The 18,597-nt window shown below is 39.4% G+C and overlaps 1 protein-coding gene across 2 annotated transcripts in view; it reads right to left on the bottom strand.

Annotated features, from left to right (window-relative positions):
• SLCO1C1 (solute carrier organic anion transporter family member 1C1) overlaps window positions 1–18,597 on the bottom strand; it is a 34,662-nt gene that overhangs the window by 3,191 nt on the left and 12,874 nt on the right. For both annotated transcript variants that reach the window (XM_006121286.4, XM_075897866.2), the window contains 8 exons: window positions 14,387–14,533; window positions 13,042–13,140; window positions 12,046–12,291; window positions 8,440–8,604; window positions 5,904–6,099; window positions 4,416–4,581; window positions 3,696–3,880; window positions 944–1,008 (listed from right to left, as the gene is read on the bottom strand). In XM_006121286.4, the coding sequence (XP_006121348.2) occupies window positions 944–1,008; window positions 3,696–3,880; window positions 4,416–4,581; window positions 5,904–6,099; window positions 8,440–8,604; window positions 12,046–12,291; window positions 13,042–13,140; window positions 14,387–14,533 (1,269 nt within the window). The remainder of the gene's footprint in view (window positions 1–943; window positions 1,009–3,695; window positions 3,881–4,415; window positions 4,582–5,903; window positions 6,100–8,439; window positions 8,605–12,045; window positions 12,292–13,041; window positions 13,141–14,386; window positions 14,534–18,597) is intronic.

Here is an 18,597-nt window from a genome sequence, read left to right as displayed (position 1 = left end):
TCATTCCCAGCTTCTGGCAAACAAGAGGCAAGAAACACCATCCCTCTCCATGCTAGCTAATAGTCACTGGCAGACATGAATTTATCTAGTTCTTTTCTGAACCCTATTATAGGCCTTCACAACATCCTCTGGCAAGACGTTCCAGACTGACTGCGTTGTGTGAAGAAAAGCTTCCTTACACTTACTTTAGACCTGCTACCTAGCAATTTCATTTGGTGACCCCACCCTTAGTTCTCGTGGAAGGAGTAAATAACACTTCTTTCTTTATGTTCTCCATCATTTTAAAATGCACCTAACAAAGTGGGTTCTAGCCCATGAAAGCTTATGCCCAAATTTGCTAGTCTTTAAGGTGCCATTGCACTCCTCATGATTGTATAGACTACTATCATATACCTTAATCATCTCTTTCCAAGCGTAAAAGTTCCAGTCTTATTACTTTCTCTTTGAAGTAAATAGAAAAATTTTAAATCTAGTCTTGACATCAGTGGCCTGTGTTTGGGCAAATTCTCAGTAAAGTCAATAAAAATATGTCTGAGTGAAGAATGGGAAGAACCTGAGGCCCTGTTCTATTCTAATTGTAATATAATGACAATCACCATCGTATCTACTGAGAATATCCAGTAAGGGAGAGGAGACTCAAAGATGGTTTAATGTTGTATGAGAAACAACAACTCTAGAAAAAATATTGCTTTTCCTTGTTGTCTTTGTGAGTTCTTACAGTATTTGCTAACTCTTCTTAATAAAATGGAAAATATGCACAGATTTAACAAAACAAATTTTCACACTTCCTGTTGCTAATATTTGTTATATTTTAAAAATTAATATTCATGGGGAATCTGAAACTAATTCTAGACAAGATTCTGAGTCACTGCTGATATATGCAGTTAATAGGAACAGCCCTACAATGTATCCAAAATAAGATGAAATGTAGAACCAAACTTACCAAGAACTCGTATTGCCAAGGTATAAACACCGAGTGCAAAAGACTTGAGTTGTGGTTTAATGCATCTAAAAATATAGAAATGATTGTTAAAGTGAAATGAAACATGAATTACAAATGGAGGGCCTTGATTTCCCACTCTTTTATACTAAATTTAATTTGCGGTACATTTGGCATGAACTTAATGTGATGGTGTGAAAATCAGCTCAAGGAATTCTTAACATCTAACTTCAGTATGAAATCTTAAGAAAAAAGTGATGCATCTTCAAACTGAAACAACTTCTTGGAGTTACTCACACAACATCCGGAAAATGAGTTCTGCCCACCGAAAAGCATTTAAAAATCCTTCTGATTCAATATATGCCTAATCAGCACAGACATAGCTCTGATGTAAGTAAATGAGTTTTGCAGTCACTAGAACTACAGGACCATACCCTTCCATACACAGCAAACAATTAGCAAACAAGCATTCTGACCCTGACAAAGACCTTAAGCACAGGTCTTTAAGCATACGAATAGTCCCCCTGAAATCAACAGGACTACTGACATGCTTAAAATTAGTCATGTGTCAAAATACTTTGCTCTACTTGACACATGCATTTCCTCCTGTTAATGATAGTTAATAATAAGTATATGTAAGTAGCTCACAGGTAAGGCTGACACTATTTCTTTACTGAAGATAAATGGAATGTTTTGGACTTTAATCCTACAGGGTACTGGTGTCTTCTGAGAGCTAAAGGCATACACAGAGATTCCACTGAAATCAAGGGTTGTGAGGCTCAGCCCCTCTCACGAAATGCTTAACACCTTGCAGGATTAGTTCCTTTCCTCGCACCTACGAAGACTCATTTTTTTCCCCCCCTCAAAGCCACTTCAAGGATATTATCCAAGGATGGCAGCAATGACATACTGCTAGAAACTTTAAATGAAGGCCTTGAAAAGACGTTCCAGGAAGTCATCCCTTCAAAAAGTACTTTAACAAGTTTTTAAAGCCTGCTTAGAAGATTCTCATTTACACTAAAGCCCAATTACACTGTCTGACCCCTCCAAGGGCCTCTTACACAGCCACAGCATTGTCAAGAAGCCTTAGTGTAAATGCAAGGGAGCCAACAGCATCTGCAGGCCCTTGGAAAAGGGGTGTGTGTGGGGGGGGGGAGGAAGGGGTGCCCTTGTACCTCCTGAAGGGGCAGGGTTGGACCATAGTGCTATGCCCCTCATCCCAGACCTCAGAGCTACATGGAGCACACTGCATGGTGTTCCAGCAGCAATTTAAACGACCCAAGGCTCCAATGGCTGTTGCTGTTACTGCGGCAGCGGCCAGAACCACGGACTCCTTTGAATCGCCGGAGCAACAGCCCATCCCTCTGTCCCCTGTTGGCAGGCCTGTGTAAGAGACCTCCATTTATTTAACCAACCCTCAAATACCCGAGAGGCCTGCATCGAAAACATGGCTGAGGAGTATCCAAAGTCAAAAGAATGTCTTAGCCACTACATTTATAGGCCTGATTCTCTAATGTTCTGCCCTCGTGCACTCATTTACACAGTGCAAAAGTAGGTGTAACAATAACGGATCAGAACAGTCTCATGTTCGTATATTCACTTTGTACTGGTGTAAATGAGAACATAAAGGTTCAAAAAAGAAATAGTGACTAAACCCCCATCTACCAGTAAAATTAATACATTCAGATTCTGGAAACCATAAAAAGAAATTTGATATCTGAAATCTGCTTCTTTGTTCTTACATTTCTCCTTTATTTAAATTATTCCTTACATTAAGGAGTTGCCCCAATTTGATTGAAAATTTCATCAGAACATTTATTTATCTAGTATATGAATTCCTCTATATTTCCCATGCTCTGAAAGCCTGTCCATTAAGAGAGGACTTAGGATGACTTCTTCACTCTATTAATAACTTACTTAAATTATTCCTGTCTGCATTTCATTTATGTCACATATATTCAATAGTTTCTAAAGTACTTTGGCAATTGCAATTAGCCTAATACCAAATGAATCAGTCACTGGGCATAAGCCCATTTCACTAATTGTAATCTTGTAAACCCTTGAAGCAAATGTCACTAAATCTTAAAGATTTATAGGGATTTAGTTTCTGCATTCATATGCCACATTTGCATTTCAAATTTCCTTAGTTTTCAGATGAGCATGTATCTTGGCAAACATCTCATTTTTCCACTATGTACCAGAACCATATTTTCATGTTAGAGTTGGCGAGAGCAACTCCTTCCCCCCAGTTCCTCATTGGCAGGCCTGCACATACACACTTAAATCAGCGGCATTTGTGATATTCAGTACCCATGAACATTTGACTAACTATGCATACACATAAGGCCTAATTCTCATGTAAACTAAGATAATTTGCCACCGTTCTGGCAGGTTAGTTTAAAGGGCATTTAAAGTTATGTAAGTTTCCATTACCAGAGCAATAAGAAGTCATCTTGTTGTAAAGAAGAATTAGACCCAGATTATTTTTATAGAAAAGTGAGTATAAGTAGGCTGATGATAAACTGAGATATAAAGCAAAATGTAGCTTAACTGGTAGCATTTTTACTGCTATGCACATTTTTGTCAGGGTCCTTTTTAATGGTGAAAAAACCTTCTGAAATCCTCTTTCCACTTCCTTTCAGACTAGTTGTTGAAAAGGGCACCCAGTATTATGAAGGAAGACATGAAATGGATTTTAATACCGAATCACCGTGAAAATAATTGCCAATAGAAAAAAGGAATTATCACTATTTACCTTAGAAGTAATATGTATCCAGGTGTACCGCCTATTGACAATGTATAGGAAGTGATGACTGATATTACCAGAAAATACAGAAACATTTTTGGACATTCATTTCCTTTTTGACATGTTCCCATCACTGCTGATGAGCTTCTTGATGGAGATGCTGTAATTCCCACACAGCTGCAGTTATAAAACTCCTGAAATATAGCAAGTGACAGCACGTGCTTTTATTTAAATATGCTATGTATAGCAGATGAGTAAGGGGAAAATGATAACCTAAAATGTTAAAATATTGGGTATTGTGTATTTTTCCTGACCCTGGACAGTCAAAATCTCCTTTTGCAGTCCAAAATTAGAGTTGGCAAAAAATTCTCCCTTGAAAAGTTTTAACAAGTCTTTTTTCTTGAAACAGAATTTTTCAAGAAAAAGTTTATTATTGACAAAATATTGCAGGGTTAAAAAAACCAACCAACCAAACTGCTAATGGCTTTCATAACTAGAAACCATTTTTGTCAAACACCATTACATATTCAATTTTCATGTTTTCATTTTATGAAAAGCAGAACATTTTCTTTGAAAACAAAACATTGTAACACATTGCCAGCAAACAAGGAACCTAAGGAAATTCATGGATCCCTACTTTTAAAAGAATTGCAATTCACTGCCCATAACAGAACTAGCTATGCTAGGACTCCCCAAGGCATCATGAATGATAATAGAGAAGTTTCTTACAGTGATTTTCCCGCTTCCATTGGATGTTTTACAACCAGCAAGGCAAGCCGATACATAGGTGATTCCATTTTCCCCACATATAGGATCCCATTCGTTTTTTGAACATACGCATCCTGCATTGCACTCAGAAAAGAGGGCTTGCTCAAAGCTAGAGATCTGTTTGGTTCTGATTTAAACAAAACATAGAACAAAATGAAATGCTGTTTTTCAGCAGCTTTAAACAGAAAGGTCTTGAAACCATGGGCTCTCTTTTCAGACAGATACACCCAACTGTAGATCTTTAGTCTATGGAGAGGTCTTTCCACTTCCCTTTATAAAAGTTTCCTCACAGGTATCAAACAGTATTTTACAATATGTCATGCCTATTAAAATATGGTACTTTAAAGAGTCAACCTTCACTATTGTTTTAACAATGTGTATCTATTGATGTATTGTTTCTATTTTCTATAATATTGATCTTTGGCATCTGGGGCACAGTGTAATCAAATAAAATTGGACCCAAATTCAGAACATCGTTCACTTTGATGACAAAGGGAAAAATTATCCGTACCAAAAAAGTTATTGAAAAAGAGGTGAGAAAGTGATCATAGATAGATTGATCTAAGTTGAGGACATGACCATGTAGCCACTCAGTCTACAGACCCTTGGACTTCAATGCGAGGATCCCCGCAGAAGCAAGTGCAGAATGTCCATCCAGAAAGCCCAGTAGGGACATCTTTTCTCCTGCAAGCATAAGAAAGCTTGTGCCTGCAGATTTTGGCTGCAGCAGTGTGAAAAGATGCATCCACATACTGAACTGAGCCTTTCCATCTTTGCATCATAGAGGGATCACTGGAATGGGGAATCAGCACTGCTGGATTTTTCTACCAAAACTTGTTGGGGGAACTGGTATAAATTACTGCAGATAGAGTGTGATATCTTGGCCCAACTGAAGTCAGTGGCAAAACTTCCATTTACTTCAGTAGGCGGTCAGGATTTCACTCAGTGTTGAGTAACTTACACTGTATTTCACCCTCTTCAGTCAAAATCTCCATCTTGTTGGGATTTCTATAGTCATCCTTCTAGGGGGATCTCTACAGTAGCCGTGTCTAGAAGATATTAGAGAGGCCAGGGACATTCGACAACATATGGAGGCATAAAACACTAATATGGAAGCCTCTTGGCTTGTTCAGCTGTTCATCTCTCCAAAGATCCGTGAATTAAAAGGGGGTGGGACCACTAGCATTCTTTCCTCAATCAGAGAACTCACAGGAAAGGCCATGAATTTCTATTCGTCTACTCAGGTATAACCTGCAGAGAGAAAAATAAGTGCCTGAGAGCTAAAAACAATTACAGAAGGATCCAACTCCCATGAAATCAATGGAAAGATTTTGGTTGCTTTGGATCATGTCCCTGGGTAAGTATATTCATGGAATGTGTAGATCTGTTTGAGGAAGCAGTTTGCTTTGAAATAGAACTTTGTACTCCAGGTTGTCCTTTTCAACATACCCTTGATAAGACACAGTCAGTCCTGCCACATCTGAGTTTTCACAGCCCAGTGCAAATAATGAAAGTAGCAAGAGATAACCAAAGAACGATGATCCTAAGGACAGCTTTGCTGCCCCCACAACATTAATCCTGAATTTTTTCATGATCAGTCCTCCTGAGAATATCCCAAAGGCCACAGCAGGAACGTTGATAAGTCCTATAAACACATAAGCAAAATCATTATACACCTAAGCTTGAATTAGGAGGACTGCTATAACCAGCCACTTTTGGGCAGGGAGCCCACAAAATGAACATTTGACAACTGCCCAAATGACAATACCCTCACCCGATTGACAGCTACAACTTTAATATTAACATTATACGGCATCTGCTAGTCACTGCTGATCATTTTCTTGAAAATTGATTAATTTATGGTGCAAAATCATCAGGCCAAATAGAACACAGTACAGACAGTTAACTTAAGGTTTCAGTAGCCTTTTACATTCCATTTGATATAAAAGTGTTAGTGGCTACTCGTAGTTGTTGTTATTTATTATTATATTTCAATTTCTGCAATGCCTATGGACCCCAGTCCATGATAAATTTTGTTTGCATAATGTAAAATATGAAACGCTGTAAAAATTATAATAGGACATTACCAGAAGACACCTTTGCCAAGCTTTGTTCCCGTGTTGTATGAAATCAGAGTGGTATTAATCCTAAATCATATCACAGATAGCTTGAAAGCTTAGTACTTGGAAAATCGTTAAATACAATGCTAAGTACTGTATTGCATATGTGTATTGTTTTGAATACTTTTCTGGACACCACCTTTACTTGCCTACATTTCTATGGGTCTTATGCCAGGAAATTCCTATGTCTATCTTTAAGGAATTAACATAGCTCAATGGATCACTGTGGCTTTCCTGCATACGTATGCCTCTGCTGCTGTGCAACCAATGCTGTCTTGAGAGCCATAAAATGAAGACAGTCTTGTCTGCATTAGGCAGATGAAAATCTTTTTGTTGTCTAATACGGATGAGATACTGAAACTCAGTAGTTTAATTCAAATCTCTGGCTTCACTAAATGGCCAGCTGGAGATGCACCATCCTAAAGATAGTGTCAAGAAAGGACAGCCTTTGTCATTACATTCTTTCATTGAGCTGAGGCATTCTGATGTATACTTCAAACACACACATGCAAACTTGATTATAAAGCAGTCCACAATTTTGGGGGACAGGACTTCTATTATTTGAAAAATATCTAGTTCAAAGGGAGAGAAAAAAATTAGGTCAGCTCCCAGATTCTCTAAGGAAATCACACAGCACCAGATGTGTTAACACAGATTTTGATCTAGGTGATATTAGGTGGATGCACTCTTATATAGACATTATATTAGAAGTAGATCTTGTCCAAGAATTTGCATGGTAATGGCTGCTTTACAGAGGAAAAAAAAAAATCACAGCAGCATTTCAGGTGCATCCAAATTTAACCATGACTCAGTACTTTGATATTATACCGTATTACACTCCTAGTTCAACCCAATGTTAATACAATAATTATGAAGTTTAGAAAGTACATGAAGACTTGTCTCCAAAATCCATACAAGAGCAGAACCAAGTATCTAGAGAATTACAGCTGGTGTACTTGTTTCATGACAAGCTCATGGGTAACAAGTGAAATATAATGAACTAATCAGGAATTGTCTTCACTCCATCAGTGTATGAAAGGTATATTTTCTGGTGGATATACTCCTTTCTGTGTGAACAGGGACAGTGCTGCCTCAGTCCCAGTAATGAGTCTCTGCAAGGTCCAGGGTCTGCATAGGTCAAGGTGGGAACATGCACCTAAATCTTAGCGAGTATTCACATTGATGCAGCCTGGGAATGAGGAAGGATAAATCAGCAGAAAGGTGTGAACTGGGACTGGGGATCTGTAACATAGCAAAAATCAACAGGAAGGCACCAGGAAGAGGTGTTTTACAATAAGAACGAGTAGGACAAATGAGGGACTTGCTGCCTTTATGCGGAGTCATGTCATTGGAGCTCACTTAAACATCACTTATTCTTTTCTTTTCACCATTTTCTCACATGCAAATAACTACAAACTTCATGTATTTTACAGGAGGCAAATATGAAGCCCAGCTGGTTTTCTTTAACTCCTTCTGTTTACTGAATTGATGCTCATTGTATTGGAATAGGTAGTGCGCAATTCCTCCTATAAATGTAAATTTATGGAAAGTATTTTAAAATTAATTTCCGATTTAAGTTATTTTCTTGTGATTTCCTGATATTTCTTTCATATTTTCTGAAAGAAAGGTAAGTAAACCAGCAACTTCAACAATCCCTTGCAACAGTTCTCACAAACTTAAAATCAGACTTAAAGTACTAAACCCAATGATGAAACAGATTCAAGTTCAGCATCTGGTATTTAAATATTTGGCAAGGAAAACAGAAAGTGCAGTCTTTAAAAGCATTTTTTGGCCTGTTTCTATCCACAGTCTGCAATCCTAGAGGTTTTTTTATTTTACGGCCCCAAGAAGTTGACTTAACATACCTATCACAAAATTCGTTTTTGAAGGAGATTGCCCATACTGTTGCTCAATATATTTTGGTTTATATGTTACCATGCCAATTAAAGAATTGAACTGAATGATGCTTGCACACAAATATAGAAAGTAAACTGGATTTCCAAAGAGGTTCTTCACTGATGGCAGGAAATCTGCAAACCAAAATGCTGTAAGTTAATGAAAAGGAAATTGGAAAAATGCTATTTTATAATTCAATATCACCTTCCCATCAAGGACCACAAAATGCTTAAGAAGATTAATGAAGTCAGTGCAATAAGTGTTTCTGGGAGATGGGTGTGATCCCTGTTTTACAGGTGGGGGGGAAGTAAGGAACAACCTAGGTAAGTGTAAAACTTTCAAAAATGGCATCTTGTTTTGAGTGCAGGTCTGCCCTTACCATATGCAGAATATGCAGCTGCATAGGGCACCTGAAAATCTAGAGCACCATTGAGTGTTAATGTCCACTCACTCACCTCTTCCTATCTCTGCTCTATGGCTCTGCTTCCTCTGAAGAGGTTCAAGTTAACTTAAAAGTGAAAAAGCCTGCCAGACCTATGAGCAGACATTGTACCTGTGAAAGAGCCATTTAAGTGCTAATGAAGTCATTTAACAGGTATTTGCCAACCCCAGGTATATCCTGTCAGTTTCTGAATATACATAAAAATATTTTTTGTTTGTTTTAAACCTGCTGCCTATTAATTTCATTCGGTGACCCCTAATGGCTGTGTTATGTGAAGGAGCAAATAACATTTCCTTACTCACTTTCTTCACACCATTCATGATTTTATAGACCTCCATCATATCCCCCCATAGTTGTCTCTCTTCTAAGCTGCAAAGTCTCAGCCTCTCCTTATACATAAATTGTTCCATTACCCATAATAATTTGTGTTGCCTTCTCTGTACCTTTTACAGTTCTAATATATATTTTGAGATAGGGTGACCAAAACTATGCAGCTTTCGAGGTATCAGTGTACCATGTAGTATGTAGAATCATGATATTTTCTGTGTTGCTGTCTTTTCTTTTCCTAATAGTTCTGAACATTCTGCTATCTTTTGTGACAGCTATTGCATATTGAACAGATGTTTGCAGGGAACTATCCACCATAACTTCAAGATCTTTCTTGAGCATTAACAGCTGATTTAGCTGATCGTTTTGTATGTACAATGGGATTATATTTTCCAAAGTGCATTATTTTGTGTTCATCTGCCATTTTGTTTCCCAGACACCCATTTTAATTCTTGACAGTCTGCTTTGTACTTTATTTCATGGATGCTTTAGCTTAAGAGCCTTTGGTGAGGAATCTTGTCAAAGGCTTTCTGACAGTCTAAGCACAGTTCAACCAAAGGATCGCCTTTATATTTTTGCTTGTTGACCCCCCTCAAAAAATTAAAAGAGATTGATGAGGCATGATTTCCCATTACAGAAGCCAAGTTGACTCTTCCCCCAAAATTGTGTTAATCTGTGTCTGACAATTCTGTTTTTTACTATGGTTTCAACCAATTTGCGTGGTACTGAAGTTAGGCTTATTGGCCTGTAATTGCCAGGATCACTTCTGGAGCCTTTTATAAAAATTTATATATTACTCATCATCCAGTCATTGAGTACAGAAGCTGATTTAAATTGTAGGCAACGTGCCACACTTAGTAGTTCTGCAATTTCATGTTTGAGTTCCTTCAGAACTCTTATGTGAACACCATCTGGTCCTGTTGACTTCTTATATTTAAATTAACAATTAACTTTATCAGTAAGAACTGGAAATCAAGGTATTGTGAAGTTTTTATCTGAAAATATTGCCTTCACAGATGTGTGTGTCAAAGAGTGAGTCTGTGGAAGCTGTTTCTACACACAGTAAACTGAAGCTTATCCAAATTTCTCTGCCTTTTACAATTCATCAATTTCTAAATTTTATACCCTACTTTATCAAAGTAGATATGGGGCACAGTCTAGTTTAAAGCATTGGTTGAGAAATCACAAGATCAGGATTCTAATCCCACGTGTTCTAACTTGTTTTTCATTTGCTTTAGAATTCTAAATGTGGTCTCTACTTTTGGATGCCTCAACAGTTGAGCAGACAGTTTGACCCATCTAGTGGGAAGCTGGTTGAACATGAAAAAATTAGGCCTTTAGTTGTCAAAAGTTGAACACCAAAATAAGCGAGTCATCCAAACAGAGTTATGTTTAGGATTTATGGGCTCCTACACAGTGGTATTAAACTGATGCCTTTATGCCTGCTGGTGGCAGGGAGGGGCAATTTTTTAGAGATGTGATATTATAATTTTCAGCAACACACTAATTAAATATCTTTTAAACAAATTTTAAACTAAGTTCATGTAGACTAACTGAATAGAATAAAAAAGGCCAAAACTATACCCGGGTTCAGAAAAGAGCAAGGTATTTTCATAGAAGATAGGTCTTTCAATGGCTATTAACTAAGATGGTCAGGGATGCAACCCTGTGCTCTGTGCGTCCCTTGCCTCTCTATCTGCCAGAAGTGGACAACAGGGGTTGGTTGGTTCATTAGATGACTGCCTGTTCTGTTCATTTCCTATGAAGCATCTAGCACTAGCCACAGTCAGAAGACAGGATATTTCACTAAATGGACCATTGGTCTGACCCAGTGTAGCCATCTTTATGTCCTCCCTTGAGGCACATTGGAAATACCACACAAACAGCTTTTACTATGATATTTTTATATTTCCAGTAGAAGATTGGCATGGCAAATGAAAAAAAAAATTACTGAACTATTTCAGGGCCCCATTAGTTTTGCCATCTCCCACCTTTTTCTCCTGCCTTTCACAGAGAGAGGGATATAATAAAGGCTTTGGCCAAAGTTTATTATATCCTTGACCTTAATGTACATGAGTGGAACATTATATGCACATGGAACCTTAAGCACATGACTGTTGCATGCATTCATTAATTAAAGAACAACCATAATTCTTCGATTGCTAGATAGCCAGAATGCTGTAATGTTTATTTAGCTTTGGTCCAAAATACTTGCTGACATAAATTCCTCTAAATTAGAGAAAAGGGCATTCGTTAAACTGAAATAGGATGGCTTGGTCTTTGTAAATAAAATATTTCATGTCATGGTCCCATGTAAACAGATGCCCATAATGTTGGCTTTTCCTACCAGAATACACAAGTCAACATTTTGGTTAGCATGCACGTGCTCACATAAATAGAAGCCAATATTTTCCCATTTGTTTTTTCTGAATATGGTGCTTATAATCAACCTAGAGATTTTACTGCAGGGGTTTGCAAATTTTATGTATTTTTTTTCTATGGGGGAGTTTATAGGTCTGCTTTCTCTTGGGTTTGTTTAAACATATAACTTTTACAGGGAAAGACTCAGCCTTTTTGCACATTCTCTCCCTTCAGCCTCAGGAACTCTTCTGGATTACAAGCCCAGTTGGAGAAACTGTGCCGTACAAAATGAGGTCTGGGAATCAAAGAGAGAGCCCTTTTTGTTCGCACTGCTAATCTTATGGTGCCACTAGACCAATATCCACTCTGAGGCCTTGAAAGAGATCAAATCCAAAAGGTAGAAGTATACAACTAAATAGTTATAAAACAAACTGTGGTTACTTGCCTTTAGCCATTTCAATGATCTTTACTTGCTGTTCATATGGTCTGTGATGCTCCCTGTTATCTTCAATAATGAACTTTGACTGCTCAGAGGAGGTACTGGAATCCTTTCTGCTTTCTGGTCTTGGCAGGTGCTTTGGTAAGAACCAGAATGGGAGGGCAGCCAGAACACTTAACACACCTGCTATTAAATAACCAAGCCACCAAGCTCCTACCCATCGGGCATCATTGTGAGTTATTGTTACACTGTCTGTGGGACGGGGGGGAAAAAGAGGGACACATTTGCATATTTAGTGAAAGCTTGTCAAGAACAAAGCACATTTTGGAGGGTATGTTTTCAGCAGAGATTCTAATTTCTTCAATAGAGTTCCCCTACCTCCGATTCCTTTTCCATAATAATCACCATGCCCACTCCTACCCAATACTTTTCTGAGAGCTGTGGAGTACACATCCCCCTTTTGAAAGTATCGACGCTGTTCCTGAAGTGGTTGGAAAGTTTGCCATTGAGGCACATAATCATGATGCTGCCAGATACATCTCCCACGGAGACTAGGAGTTTCTCTTTTGAGTTATCATATTTCTGGATCTTTTGTGATTTGGGTTAAATATAATCAGCATTTACAGCACAGAAGAGTCTCCAGCAGGGACACGAAAACCAACCCATCTAGCATTTTGCCACGTTTTTATCAATGTTTCATATTTAAACTGTAATCCTGTTCATGACAGATGCTAAGCAACTTCCTATTAAGTCAATAACATTAAAGGGACAAATGTTTGGAAGTTCACTAGATCAGTCTCACTGAGAAGAGAATCATCAACTTATCAGTGGAATCAGTTTCTAAAATACAGCAACAACAAATGGCTATTGATGCATGGCTGTTTCACCTCTGTACCAATAAGGTCAGGGCATGGAATTCTAAATAGTCACTAAAAGATTCTACTTAAGGATGGTCAACATACAGGGAGCAGACAATTTTTTAAAATGATTTTTCTGACTTACCCAAGTCTACAAAGCCCAAGTCAACATATAGTTTGGCACAGAGGGATCCTAAAAGAAATCCAAATATTGGGCCTATAATGGCAGCTGTCTGCACACAACCTGCAAAAACAAAACAAAACAAAAAGCAACGCACACACAGAAGAAACGGTTATTTTTTCTGCCATATTTTTGTTGTTGTTCTGCACACAACAACAGAGCATGGCAATGTATGAGGAAAAAGTGACCAGTATCATAAAATACAGGACCAAATTCTTCCTTCTCACACATTGGTGCAGTGCAAATCCAAAATATCATCTCATTCTTCTTCCCAGATAATGGAATTACTCCAGACCAGCACCATTGTATCAAAAAGCAAAAATTGGTTCATGGCATAAAATTTCACTTTTGTTTTATGCAGTCACCCAATTATCAGACCAATTTCAACCTGGAAAAAGCGATCTCATGGATGTTTGTGATGTGAATTCGAGAGTGCCACTAACAGGGTTGCAAGGTGGTCAGAAAATGTGTGTACAATAACCAACATATTTTACTAGTGACGGACAAACCTCAAATAGATTGAAAAGATTAAACACTGGATTAATGCCCAACTGTTCCAAAGTTTTAGGATGGTCTTATGTAATTCCCACACATCTTTTGAGTTTTCAAAATGGATCTGGCAAAAACAAATTTGTGGACAAAATTTCTGGTAGTTCTTTCTTCTAGCCAGGCTAGAAATATTTCAAAAAGCGTCTACTGGTAAAAACCTTCCTGATAGCATTTCAGTTTAACATACAAGGATGGTCACACACGAAACATAGTGACATAAACTCCGTGTTAACCACCAAATAAATGTATGCTGAATTCATTTCTACTCCCATCTGACGAACTGAGTGTGGAATCCACTAATCCAAATTCAGAAGATTTAATAAGAGGAAGGTAGCACCAGGAACCTGATGCCAAATTTTCTCAGTTAAGATAATGGAATCACATCAGTATAGTGAAGGGTGGAATTTGGCCCCTAAAATGCAGAGGACTTTTAAATAAAACCTTGAAAATGTTAAAACATGCAAGCAAATAATCAGGACAATTAAATGTAATAAATCTCAGTGGGGTAGTTGTGTAGCACCTTTAAAAACAAGTAATCCTGTGGCACCTTAGAAACTAACCCAAATATACAGAATCATGAGTTTTCATTAGTAAAACCCACTTCATCAGATGAAATGGAGTGGAAATAACAGAGGGCAAGATATATAAAACAGCAGAAGAAGTACCTGTCAATTGTAGCACCAGGTTCTGTTACTGAAAATAACTCAATTTACTTCTTGTGAAAAATAAGGCTACAGTAATTGGATTATTTTTTTTTTACCAATATAGAAAGCAGCACTCTCTTCACTGGCATAATCATCAATATATGTAATTCCCAAAGGTTGAATAGGTGTCTCCCCTATCCCACGCAAAAGATTTCCGAGCAAAACATAGATCCACATGGACGATCCAACTTCTTTTTCACATCCTGGATACAAAAAGTCAGAGATAAAGAGAGTAAAACAAGACACGGTGTGTGACCTTTTGACGTTCTATACACAGGACTCAGTTCTGCTCTCAGCTGTATGGGTGCATTTCCAGTTGGCACCTGGGGGAGGGAGGAGAGAACTAAGCCCACAGATTTCTTGCAATGACAAAACAACACTCCCAAGAGTTTTGGTGGAATGGAATTTCAAACGAGATCGGTGCCTGTGCTATGGTACACACCTAGTGCATTTCATTCAAATGGCTAAAATTCTGCGCTGAGGTAAAAGGGATTTGAATGGCGCTTCAGTTCTTTTCAAGTCATTCAGGCAAACATCAGTAGAGTTCCTATTGGCTTTTAAATCTGTATTTTCCTCAGTACCACACTGGTGACAAGTTATTTCAGTTCCTGAATGGTGAAAATGCAATGGCGAAGACCAGGGTTTCTTTGGACCAATACAATTTTTTGGGGCCCTGAGGAGAGCAATAAAAATGATTAAAGGCCTAGAAAACACGACCTATGAGGGAAGGCTGAAAGAACAGGGTTTGTTTAGTTTAGAAAAGAGAAGACTGAGAGGGGACATGATAGCGGTTTTCAGGTATTTAAAAGGGTGTTACAAGGAGTGAGAGAAAAAATCTTCTCCTTGATCTCTGATGAAAGCACAAGAAACAATTCACTTAAATTGCAGCTAGGGAGGTTTAGGTAGGACATTTTTTTCTAATGTCCAAAGTGTCATGGTGATTAAACACTGGAATAAATTGCATAGGGAGATTGTGGAAATTCCATAATTGGAGATATTTAAGAGCAGCTTAGGTGGACTTCTATCAGAAATGATCTAGGTGAATAGTCCTGCTGTGAGGCTGCTCTTCCCTTCCCCTAAACAGCTGGTGAGCTTCCTGAAATGCCCGGTTTGTTGCTCCGCCGGGAACTTCCTTCCCCCCTGCTGCCTGCGGGGGGGGGGGGGGGGGTGTGTGTGTGTGTCCCAGCGTGCTCTTCCTCTACTCCCCACGACAGCTGCGTGCTTCCTGAGAAGTTGGAACTGGCATGCAGTCTCAGGATTCCTCCCCCCCCCCCCCAATGAAGGCAGGCAGCAGGGGGAAAAATCCCCAGTGGTGCAACAGACATGGCATTTCAGGAAGTGTGGCAGCTGTTTAGGGGAGGGGAAGAGCAGCTTGCTCTAACCCAGTCCCCTTCCCTTCCCCAGAGCCAGGCACCCCTCTCCCCCCTGCTCTACTCCAACCCCTCTCTCTTTCCCTTTCCCAAAGCCAGGCACACCCCCGCCAACCCAAGCCCCCTCTCCCCCCCTTCCCCAAAGCCAGGCACCCCCCCCAACCCAATCCCCCTCTCCCCCTCCTTCCCCAAAGCCAGGAACACACACACCCTAACACAATCCCCCTCCTCCCACTTTAACCTAATTCTTGGGTCCCAGAGTCACTGCCGCCACCATGGCCGCGTGTCTCCCTCCAGGCGCTGGGGCATGTGCACTGAGTGGCCGGCTTTGAGCATGAGCTGGCCGGGACACCATGAGCAACCCAATCCCTCTTCCCTTCCCAAGAGCCAGACACCTTCCCTCCCTGCTGTAATCCAATTCCCCGCTCTCTCAACCTTATGCTCTGGTCCCAGAGCCAGAGGCACTGTGCTGCATCCGGGATGCCGTGCTCACCCCCCCACACACACACTTCACCCGATCCTCCTCCCCTTCCCTTCTCCAGAGCCAGGCATCTCCCTCCCAACCTTATGCCCAGGTCCCGGAGCCACTGCTGTACCTGCTGCCTGCACGCAGCAGCCGGCTGCTAGCACTTGCAGGCTGGGACGCTGTGTGCAACCCAGCCTGCACATGCAGGATATGTGCTGGGGGCTGTGAGCGGAACAGCGCAGGCCGTGAGCACGCTTGCAGCTCATAGAGGCCTGGTCGTGAGAGCAGCTGACCTGAGCGGTTCCGGGTTCTGTCCTGGTTCCGTCAGTAGCCACAATTTTTTTCTTCGCGAGCCGCATACAGCTCGCAAGCCTCGGGTTGGCCACCCCTGAGCTATTCCATTTTGTTTTCTCCCTGTTGTTCAGTGTGTGGCAACATGAGCAGTAGGGGAAGCTGCTGTTTGAGGAGGCAAGCTCCAGAGCATGGCCCCGCTCATCCCCTCCCTTCTGTCTCCCTCTTCTCTTACCTCTCCCTCTCTGCTCACTCCCTTCTAGCCAAATCCCTGAACCCAAATGCAGGAAATGACATTTGAAAAAACACCACTCTTCTAAAATGTCTTTCTAAAAGAAAATGGAGCATGTCTTCCACTGCATGCCAGATTGTGAAAACTTGACTTGCAGAAAGTACCTAATTAAAAGGCACTAAATTTGGGAATAAAACAGTGAGTCACAGGGTTTTTTTTTTTTTTTTTAAAATATATCCTGAAGATTGTTAGAGATTTATTTGCAAAAATTTTATAGTAAGTGCAAGTCAGTTGTCCTGCTGAACACAACATTAAATGTTATGGAATACATGATACAGCCCTTCTGTGTTTTACATTTTCTTCATCAGTATTTGTAAGCTGATTTTATATTTTAAATATACTCTTAAGCCTTAATAAAGTAATAATTCCAGATTACCACATATTTAAACTCACCGAAACAATTACATTAATTTAAAATAATCAGTCAAAGCAGTTTAGTGTGTTTATAACAAAGTTCATTGCTTTTAGAAAAAGGGAACACTAATTTATTTTGTGCAATCTTCATAACAATAGACATGTTTATAAAATTTCACCGTATGTTTAAGTTAAAAATATGCTTCCAAAGATTTTAGGCATAACAAAGGTATTATCTCAGAAACATATTAATTTTGGTTGAGGTTCCTCTTAAAACTAATTCATCAAATAATCAGAAGTAAAGAAAGAGAAAAACTCATTTGTCCAACTATCCTGAAGGAAAGGAATGTCATCCCTTTAAGGGCTTTCTTCAAGGGAGGGTTGAAAACAGAGTAGGGGATGGATTAAAAAGACAGGAAGGCTTTGGAAGCAAGTTTTTGTGCTATAGTGATTAAAAGTGACGTGTGTGTTTTAGATAAGAGTGGTCTTTTGAAGAATTTATTTTAGAAACTATATGATTTAAGATGCAGGCATTTAAGGTTAAAGCTAAATACTCAGATTGTGCATCTGTAAATCTATGCAAGTTTTTTTTTTTTTAAAGAGATGTGATTTTATCTTCAGCAACAAATTAAAGTCTGTTAGCCAGGGTTGGCAAATGCCTGTTAAATGGCTTCATTGCCACTTAATGACTCACTCACAGGCTCAATGTTATTTTAACAGGTCTGGCAAGCTGGAAGGCTTTTTGCATTTAAGTTAACAGATCCACTTTTTAGAGGAAATGTCACCAGCAGTCTGCAACAGCCTGTTGTGGGAGCCTTCAGGAACAGTCAGAAAAGGGTTAGGAAGAGGAAAGAGGTTAAGCACCAAGACCCAGGGAAAGTATTGCCTCCTCTTGCCTCTTATAAAAGACGAAGCTATTCTGGGGATTAATCAGGATTGTGCAATGAAAGAGGCTGTTGTCTGTGGGACCCTTGCTTCATTTGTTGCAGAAGCAGAAAGGCACATAGTAAATGAGTCAGGCAATACACAGAGCGAGAAGAGGAAAAAAGGGGAAGAGAAGAAGCGGCATTGTTATAATAGTTAAATGCTGTTCTGGAGAACTAGATGCTATACCTGCATCTGCTACAGCGTTCACAACTCTGATGTGATGCTGGGCAAGTCACTTATATGAGAATTTTTACTTATAATGATGGACTCTGGGTTTCTAATTTTCTCTGAGACCCTGGGTTAGAGCTGCAGTAGTGTTGCATTCTCATAGCTGCAACTGAGGTCAATAGGAGTTGTGATTGTTCTCTGAACTGTCTGAAAACGTATGGCCACATTTTCTCCAGACACAGAGATACAGCCTGGAAAATTTCAGCCTAAATGGTTAAAGTTTGGTAACTGAAAATAAGATCTTAGAATGTGAAATATTGGGCAACCTTCATAATAGCCAGAGCTACCAGCCCCACCTACATACATGCACCATTTTGTTAAAAAATGGAATTTTCTTAC

Source organism: Pelodiscus sinensis, chromosome 1, assembly GCF_052426305.1.
Source record: "Pelodiscus sinensis isolate ZL-2025 chromosome 1, ASM5242630v1, whole genome shotgun sequence".
In the NCBI taxonomy this organism is placed as follows: Eukaryota; Metazoa; Chordata; order Testudines; family Trionychidae; genus Pelodiscus; species Pelodiscus sinensis.
Note: the sequence above shows the minus strand (reverse complement) of the source record. Positions and strands in the feature narration are given on the sequence as shown.